The following is a 9,492-nucleotide window of genomic DNA, read 5'->3' as shown; positions in this document are numbered from 1 at the left end:
TCACGAGAATCTCAAGGTAAAGGCTCTTCTGTTTCGAAAGGGGTTGCCTGAGGTGGTATGGGCATCTTATTAGGATAGACTCCAGTCACCATCTCTTGGAGATAAAAATATAGCTCACATATAAGTTTGAGATTATAAAGGAGTTACCTTGGTCATCACATCACATCCCCTTGTGCTTGTTTGGTACTTACACTGTCAGTTTTCTTGTGGTGAGTTTGAAATTTTACATGGGACGCAGCAAAAAAAAGACCAAACAAAGAGAATAAGTCTGGATGATACTGGCTGGTTGTACAGGATGAAATGAGCTTTGAGGTTTGATGGGGCAGAAGATGGCTCATGTGGACGGCTGGCTGCTCTTTTGGACAGCGTGTCAGCCCCAATACGAAAGCCACTCTGCCRCATCTAGGCGATGCAGTCATCAGTGTGGCATGCCTGTCAGAATTAACTGGTGTACCGGAGACAGATATGACCATAGCGGTTGGTTGGAGAGTTTGCAACACATGCACCACCCTAACACTGAATATGTTCCCCAAACTGGCAAGCTGGTGGCACGTTAATGACAGGAATGAATCGTGACATCAAATAGAAACACAATTATGCTTCACTTAGGACGTCTGAGAAAGACCATAGATCAAACAGACAGGGTGATGACCTAAAGCACTAATGCAACGGTTACCGGCATAAATCTKAACAGGAGCTTTTGTCAAAGAGTAAAAGTTCTGCTTGACAATGTCAATACAGAAATGTAACCACAAAGGCTTGCAAAAATAAATAAATGTCATTCACACTGGTACAAACAGGTGAAAAAATAAAAATAATAAAATGATAAAATAAAAGAACTGATAGAGAAGAGAGTGAAGTCGGGCGTTGCCAAGAGGGGGTTTACATTGCATCACCTGTGCTGCGTTTTTATTTGTGATGCATTCAGACAAATTGACAGGCTCAGTGGGAGAATAATGTGTAATCATTAGCGAAGGCTTTGCAAATAATTTATGTAATGTGAACCATAATAATTTCATTTTACTTTTTTYCTGATGCTCCTATTAACAAGTTACTCTGAAACCAATAAATGTCACAAATGCTTTCACTTAATTAAAACAATAGGTATCATATTGCAAGGTAAGATGTCAGTCAAACCCCAGCTCCCTACACATACCAATTTACAGCTGAAGCATTATGTGAGAGGGTGACACAAATAATAGCTATTAAACTGTCAACTAGTGCAGGCTGGATCACATTACTAAAATTAGCCCAAGATGCACTATTACAAACAAAGCCATCATCTCTTCTCACAGCCATTCATTAATTTGCACACACACTTATACTGTATACAAATTTACAGAAAAAGTGATGGTAAATGGGATAAAATGTTTTTGTATTTGTCTAATTTAACAATCAAAGTACCCCAATTARCCCAAAGTAGCAAAGTACAAGTGCAACTAAAACTGCACAAACTTCAGAACTTTCTAAATAAAACACATATGAAACTGAGGACAGCACATTAAAAAGGACTACAGAAACAAGAAGCAACTATTAAATTATAATGTAAACGTTTTTTCTGCGTTTTTTAATTAAATACATTACGGAGACCAAAGTCAGGAAAACGCACAGTCAACACTGACACCTGCTGGTTTAAAATAAATTGTTAAACAGAATTAAGCTTGGCCCTGTACATAACTGTATGTATACAGTATACGGACAGTATAAATGTTCATTTATTCAGTGCATGTTACTCTTTATCAAACACATTTAATTTTCTATTATATGACAATTATTTTGACTATTTTAACTTCTAATTCAAAAGCAGGTCGAATTTATCTGTGAATTTGTCTGTAGCAATCATTGATCAAAATGCTTCCTACTAAAAATAAATAAATAAATAAATAAATAAATAAACTGTGATATGCAAAAATTAGTTTTCTAAGTTTTTGTTGGGTCTAATAAAAATGTTTTTCTGCAGTAAGATAAAAAATAAAACGCACACACACACACACACACACACCTGCTGAAAATCCCGCTAGACCTGATGCCAATGATCTGTTACTTATAATGGCAACAATCTGCATTAAACTATTTAAGTCAATTTTCAGTTCAAATAATATTGCTATTTAAAAATATTGTTTGTCTAAAACTCTGATAACTGAATCRCACACACTCACTCACTCATTCCTGAATGTCTATGGGCTGGCGCATAGGGTGGCCTGATAATTGAATGTTATAACATTAACAGTGTGACAGGTCCTTTAGAGATACAGATACACACACTGTAGCAATGGTCACACTAATAGTGTCACAGGTGCTCACAAGGGAAAAATTAAGATGAATAATTTCCCCATTGGGGATTAATAGATAAATAGAGTACATCTACTCTTACTTTACTCTTTAATAAGAAGTTACTGCATTTGTAAAATAATCAGTATGGACAGATAATCTTGATCCACCGAGGAACTGAAAATTGAGTTTTATAGCAGTTTTGATTGTGCTAAACATTGTGACCAAGTGTCAGAATGTGTTCTGAAATAACTCTGCTGATTGAATAATGAAATAAAAAATTTAAGCATTTTTTTAATTTTTTTAAATGTGTCATTACAAAATTATCAACTTAAATTAACATATTCAGATGTTACAACTTCAAATAGGATGTAGAGTACTGTGAGTGTAAAACATACCAGTGATACTTGAGAAGAACAGAAAAAAACATTTGCATGTAAAATGTACACATTGTAATTTCTGAACTTTACAACGTTAACCTCTCGAGGGCAGTGTTGAGGTGATGTGATTGTACCGTCCTTCAGAACGACTGTGGCAGCAGAAATGTGTGGAAACCTAAGACTAAAGATTTTGATCAACAGCAATAATATCAAAGTAATAATGTTTAGGTGAAAACAAAGTAATACCTTTACAAACAAGTTTTATTTAAAGGTTCAAATACTAAGTGCATTTTCTAGAATCAAAATTCAGAAAATTAAAAACAATAAAGTAACCATAGTCACTTATTGTACTGTACACAAATGTTCTGATATACAATAAAAAATCAACGGAATACAAAGTACAAAATATTTATAAACTGCATTGTTTTGAAGCAAAAAGGGTAGTCTTTGGAAATTTATTGTTTTAAGGAATGCAGGGAGCAGCTTTCAAAACAATTCACACAATGTTTCAAATCATTTCATCCACAAGATGAAAATCTTCAAGCAACATCTGATTAAAAACACATGAATAAATGCAATTTAATGCAAAAACAGCATCCTCTAACTCATTCAGAAAAGCTCTTTATGGATGACTTTAAGTAGAAATTAAAAATCATTATCTTCTGATTTTGTCACATTTTGAGTGATAGTGTGAGTGAGTTTCAACGTTCTTATTTAAATATTGTAATAATGTTTCATTTAAGGCTTTTACAGCCATTAGCTCTCACTTCTCAACTTGTCTGTCCACAGGAGAGCTAGGACTTCTGTGTGTTGGAGAGAGCAAACGAGAAACTCCATTCATTGTTAGTGCTCCACTGTCGACTGGGCAGATGTAGTCTGCAGCTTCATCAGGTTTCCTCTTCCTCAGGTGACTGAACTGAGTAAAGCCCAACTTTTTTGGCTGAAAGAATAAACAAAGAAAAATACATGCAAAACCATTATAATTCAATGTTTCTGCAACAGTGACAAGACGTAATTTAAATTGAGCCCTTACTTTAACTTTAGCTGTGGTGGTTAGGGGCATGTGGCCTGTGGCGTTTCCATACTCTCGTTTCTCCTGCATAGCTAGAGGTCCAACCAGAGTAGCAAAAGCAGTGGCAAGATGACGTCGGAGCAACGTCTTCTGTGGAGGAATATTTAAGAGTAGTGCCAAAGTCTCTGCACTAAAGCGAGGTTCCAGAATCTATAAAAGAACATATTGATAGAGAACACAACACTTAAAATGGCCAGTGTGTAATTTGCAATGATGCAGTGCATAAACACAAACACACATTGTCAATTACAATCAATCAATTATTTTGTATCACAATGGTGGTCAATCTCATTTACAATACTTACCACCAGGCCACCATGAACACCACTTCCTCTTAGATTAGGAGCAAACTCTGCAAGATCAACGGCTCTAAGCCATTCCATGACACGATGGTTTGACCACTGGACTACTTCGGAAGGAGACGGTTGTTTCTGGAAACAAAAAACACAAAAATAAATAAATAAAAATAGAAATTTAAATAGTTGCAGTATTTTTTTTTCTTAGACTATTTTAAAAACACACAAAAATGCCTGATTACCTTGAAATAATAACTAAATATGAATGTGTTTGCTACCATCTTGTGGAAACATTATGTCATTACAGTTGTTGAAGCAGTATTTCAGCAAAGAGTTCCTCAGGAAAATGATACCCAGGTATAACTATGATGTATTATTTTTTATGGCATAAATGGGAACACCTGTGTTGGCTTACCTCTTCTCCTGGCCTACGTCGAAGACAGTTTGSGTTGAACTTATTGGCATGAAGGACATGAATGGCACATTTAATACTGAGATGGTGAAGCTGGCTGGTGACCTTTAGAGTCAATAAATCATTCTGAGGACAAAAAAATTAAAATTAGTCAAAAATTGTTTTGATGCATATTTTTAAATTTTAAATGTGTTAATCATGTTTAAATACACATAATAAAGTTTTACCACAGTGAGGTATTGTATCATTCGACCATCTACACGGGCTTCATGAAAATGGTCTTTATACTGAGGCAATCCAATATCATCCAACCAACCTGCATCCAAACAAAAAYAAAAAAACAAGAAAAGAAAAAAATGTGAACACTAAACAAAGCTTGAACATATGCTTTATATAGTAACTGTACTTTCAAGATCAATTTCCAGTTTTTGAAAAGCGGTTCTATTTGCATTTTATTTTCAGGTACATTTACACATCACACACTGTGCTTCTTTGTTTGATTTCTGGCATCAGACACTTTGCATTTGTAAATCACTCTAAAATGAGAACGYAGAGCCTGAGAAATATTCAACACAAGCAGATTCTTACGTGTCACCCAGATGTGGTCCAGCTCTGAAGACTTCTCTATAACTTTAGTGGTAAATGCCCTCAGAGCGAGCTGCAGCTTCTTCCTGTGAAGCGGATGCTTCATGCCYATCTCCTAAAGAGAAAAATCAGAGATCAAGATCAAAATACTGTATTGATCCCAAAGGGAAATTACATAAAAATACAGAAATGCTTTCACCCACAAACACCTAATAATGTTCTMAAATAAATTGTAAGACATAATATATACATATTTTGCACAAGAACCTTTTCAAAATCCTGAGGTGTGGCAGACAGAATTGTTTGCCCATTTTCAACCCACTGTCTGGCAAGGTTAATRTACTGGCCGAGTCCATAGTCCTCTAGCCAGCCACACACCTGCTCCCTGGTCCACTGGCTGAATGGGATGTTCATATCACTAACAGAAACCAAAGCAAATAATGAAAATGATAATTAGTTTTTGCAAGTTTTCTACTAAATTAACAATTCTAATTCTAAAAGAAAGCATTGTACTAAAGCATCCAGTAGGCACATAGTTACCGAGTCGAGTCGGATTCAGGGGTTCGGGTAAGTCTGGGTCCTGCTGTCGCACGCAAGCCCCCTCTTCTGAACTGTCCAACATCTGGATCTGCAGCTTGGAAACCTCCAGACTGGGTTCTTCGAAGCCTGTGTGAAAAAAAGAAAAAATGTTAATAAATAAATAAATTTAATTAATTCCATCCATCCTTCCGCCTATCCGGGGTCGGGTCGCGGGGGCAGCAGCTTCAGAAGGGAGGCCCAGACCTCAATTAAATTAATTGAACTATGTAAATAGTTTTGTCTTTTTCTTTTAACTTGTACCGCCCGCAGTACAATCCCAATTTGGGTTTAATTTCTGCCTTTTTATGGACTGACCCAAACTGGCAGGGACTTTGAATTTGCATAGTAGGCTGTTCAAACAATTTCATTGGCCGTCTTCTTTCAATGGTCACCTCTTTTGATTAATTAGGTTCATGTATTGGATCTCCAGAAGCCCAAATGTGTGTTAAGCTCCTCCTATCCTGCCCTTGTTACAAGTAATTGATTCACTGTAGAATTGGCCAATCAGTTCTTGTTCTGTTTACTTGTTCTGACACCACAGCTCTGTTGTCAATCAAGTTTCCTTTTATTTGATATACAGCTTTGAGGAGTAAGGATCTTGTGTGGAAAAAGGAAAGGAAACTTAGAAAAAAAATCTGACCTGGCTGCCATTTTCTCTCCTAGGTGACAACAGCAGACATATAAAACATGGTATTCATGGTGTTTTTTTTTTTTTTTTGGACAGTTATCTGGCTAAACATGCTACAAAAGTGAAAATATATTTGTTATGACATATTTTGGGTGCTCCAAGAGTGTTTTTTGTGGCCATGAAATGYCATAAAAGAAAGTGTTATACCTTTGTTCCGACCACCATCTTGGATTACTTTTGGTCAGAAATGAGAACAAATCATGCATCTGTGTTGACAAATTTAAAGATTTATAACGTTAAAGCTTGTGAATTTACTCCAAAGGGTTCAGGAGAAGTATTTTATTAAATTTATGCATGCCTTTTAAGGCATTTTAAGGAATTGTACTCCGCATGTTTAGCATATGTATATGAACATTTGCAAAACCATATACTGTATTTAAGCCACAGCAGCATGTAAAAGTATTAGGTCWTCTATATTTTCTTTATATTTTGTTTCAAAAGTACTAGAAATTTTTGCAACTTTTACAATTTTCTGAAATTATTGCTTTATTGGAAAGAAAAACAACCAAATAAAGCTTTTTTAAATCTTTGCACACAAAATATTGGGCACAGACAAGTACAAATTAACATAAAAATGCACAGACTGTGCTGTTTGTTCACTTTGTTTGCTCATTCTGTTGTGCATTATTGTTAATGTGTTCATGGCAGTACTTACTTCCCCCAAAGCTTCTTAAAGCTTCTGTTATTCTTCATGTATTCTGGAGAACCCACAGCTCTCTGGCCTGGCTGTGCAAGTGCCTCACAATGAACCGGTGAATTATCACTGGATGTGCTGTCATCGGTTTTCTCCAACTTTCCTTAAAGAATTGCAAAAACCATTGAACAAAGATAACTGTGATTTTATTTTATTTTTTTTTTTTGGATTGTACTCTGGAGGGCAAATCATCCTATGCAGTACTAAAAGCATGCTTCAATGTACTGTAATATTGCCAAATTACATTGTTTGGACTGATGATATCAATGAAAATGACTGTTTCCTGTAGCTGATGTAAAGTTGTAGACAAAACAATTCTGATTTCTGTTCTTCCGTTTTGCAGAACATTAAGAGTAAAGCAGAACATGTGTGGCAGACTGGTGTTTCACAAAGCTCCATTGAGCAGAGCGATGCAGTTTAGAGTTCAGCTAAWAATTTATCAGTTTATGCCAAATCAAAACAAAAGGTTTTAACTTCATTTTATATAGTATGATTTTTAATGATAGTGTGTGTCAGTATAATCATGGTATGGAACAAGTTCAAGTTGGTCAGTCAAACTGAGAAAGGGTGGAACTGGGATGAATGTGGTCAATCCTTGCAAGATAGTGGGTGTGTTGGGTATGAAAGTCTATCCCTGGAGCCATCTGCTCTTTCAGGAGCCTCTGCAATTAGCTATGATCAAACATGCAGTAGTCATCTGGTCAGAGGAGAGTGGTTTTAGCTCCAAAAATGAATCCTCCCTGCTCTCATGGGAATAACTAGGCTATGAAGTGATCATGCAGCATGCCAAGACTCACTACCCATGATATCATAAATAACACTCTGTTAAGCTTTATGCATGGATTTACTTTGGATGCAGTCTCCATTTTCACTACTGTCGGGGGATTTTTGACTCTGTATTTCAGCACTACTGTCTTCCATCCCATTTTGTTCCAACAATGAGGAATTTATGGGCAGAGTATGACTCCTACTGTCATCCAGGTCATTCTGGGGAAACACAAATGAAAGAGGAGAGTGACTTTGTTAAATTCAAAAAGGTTAAACATGTTATTTGTCTACAAAATTTACAAGTTATGTTAAAATACCTTTGGCAAATGTCCACTTGTTATGTCATTCATACTGCTTGATAATGTCTGAAGCTCTGGTCTATAAAAATAAAAACAGAACATGCTTATTCATACTCTAAAATCCAACTAAGAGTAATTGGATTCACCTGTTACATAAAGCTGTATCACTACCTGGAATCACTTTCTTTTTGGATTGACGGAAGAGATATTTGTTGGGAAGAAGAACTATTTGTTGAAACCTGTGATGCATGAAAAGAACTACATGGGTAGATTGTTCAAAGATACTGAAAAACAAATCAAAACCACTTTCATGTTTGTACTGATCTGACTGAGATCAGTTGGWAAGTGTTTTGCACCTACTTCAGACTTCACATCGTCTGATTTTGCACTGGAAGAGTCAGCATTCTTCAAGAATCCTTGTTCTTCTTCTTCACTGCTGCTTGATGGAGTCCAACCATTCGTCAACGAGCGAACAACAGACAAAGCTAMAGAAACATAAAGAAGTGGATTGTTTTATTTTTATTGGGAAAAGGATGTTTGATGGTTTTAAATTTGTTTTTACGTTTTAGTTGCTGAGATAAACATAAAATCAGTCAGGTATGTCTTGGAGTAAATAGGCTGATTACCTTGCCTTGAAGTGTGAGTAACTTCTCTGAACTGCCTGCACTGATTCAAGAGCAGAGTCAGCTCCTCTATACGACGGTCCTGAAAGAAAAGAAAAAGATCAGTGAGGGCTTTAAAGTTAAAAAAAAAAACCTTCAGTAAAGATCTTTACATTATCAAAGGTTAAGAAGCGTGCATGAATTCACTCAGCTCCTGACCGACACGACGCTCAAACGCTCCCCGTCCACCATATGGCCTTTACATCAAAGTAAATAAAAAGGAGGGGACTGACACAGGTCTGGCTGGAAGTCTTAGTTGTGGTAACCAGCTGCACAGAGTGTGTGTGTTTTGAAGTGGTGCCCATGCCTGGTTTTGCAATGGTTATCCTAATGCTGTGCATTCCAAAATTAAGCTTGGCAGAGCAGAGCATATCTAATTGTGGCCTTGCCTGAAATGGTTTGTCTTAGGGTGTGTGCTTGTGTGTGTCCTCACTAATGTACCATATTTAGGGCTGATTCTACAAGTCCTTAAAGTCCAAGATACAGTGGGAGGGAGAAAACAAAGAACCCTTTGTGCTATAAATGGCCAAAGTGTGATGCTTTGAGAAATGACACCATCTAAACACACAGTTACTTTTTTATTTTAAACAGCACTAATGAGGTTTTGTTACTATTGTGAGCAGTTGTGTTGTAATGACTGTGTTGATATAATATTTTTAAAATCCTCCATAGCTGTTTTAAACAAATATTTTCACATAATTTCTAGCTTACCTTTTCTTCATTGGCAATGACCAAGGACTTCATTCCACTCCGAAGTCTCTGCAGTTCTTGATCTAGGGGAAAAAT

At 36.3% G+C, this 9,492-nt stretch overlaps 1 protein-coding gene across 6 annotated transcripts in view; it reads right to left on the bottom strand.

Annotated features, from left to right (window-relative positions):
• Positions 1-2,894: 2,894 nt before the first annotated feature.
• Positions 2,895-9,492, bottom strand: part of ppfibp2a (PPFIA binding protein 2a) — a 17,924-nt gene continuing 11,326 nt past the window's right edge. For all 6 annotated transcript variants that reach the window (XM_014001896.1, XM_014001899.1, XM_014001898.1 and 3 more), the window contains 15 exons: positions 9,418-9,479; positions 8,671-8,749; positions 8,405-8,529; positions 8,216-8,283; positions 8,063-8,123; positions 7,826-7,964; positions 6,939-7,080; positions 5,557-5,682; positions 5,284-5,434; positions 5,020-5,131; positions 4,659-4,747; positions 4,435-4,557; positions 4,029-4,154; positions 3,685-3,873; positions 2,895-3,591 (listed from right to left, as the gene is read on the bottom strand). In XM_014001896.1, coding sequence (XP_013857350.1) covers positions 3,415-3,591; positions 3,685-3,873; positions 4,029-4,154; positions 4,435-4,557; positions 4,659-4,747; positions 5,020-5,131; positions 5,284-5,434; positions 5,557-5,682; positions 6,939-7,080; positions 7,826-7,964; positions 8,063-8,123; positions 8,216-8,283; positions 8,405-8,529; positions 8,671-8,749; positions 9,418-9,479 — 1,769 coding nt within the window. In that variant the 3' untranslated portion in view covers positions 2,895-3,414. The remainder of the gene's footprint in view (positions 3,592-3,684; positions 3,874-4,028; positions 4,155-4,434; positions 4,558-4,658; positions 4,748-5,019; positions 5,132-5,283; positions 5,435-5,556; positions 5,683-6,938; positions 7,081-7,825; positions 7,965-8,062; positions 8,124-8,215; positions 8,284-8,404; positions 8,530-8,670; positions 8,750-9,417; positions 9,480-9,492) is intronic.

This window comes from Austrofundulus limnaeus, unplaced genomic scaffold (assembly GCF_001266775.1).
Source record: "Austrofundulus limnaeus strain Quisiro unplaced genomic scaffold, Austrofundulus_limnaeus-1.0 Scaffold10, whole genome shotgun sequence".
NCBI lineage: Eukaryota > Metazoa > Chordata > Actinopteri > Cyprinodontiformes > Rivulidae > Austrofundulus > Austrofundulus limnaeus.
The sequence above is the reverse complement of the archived record's forward strand: the minus strand, read 5'-3'. Positions and strand labels throughout refer to the sequence as shown.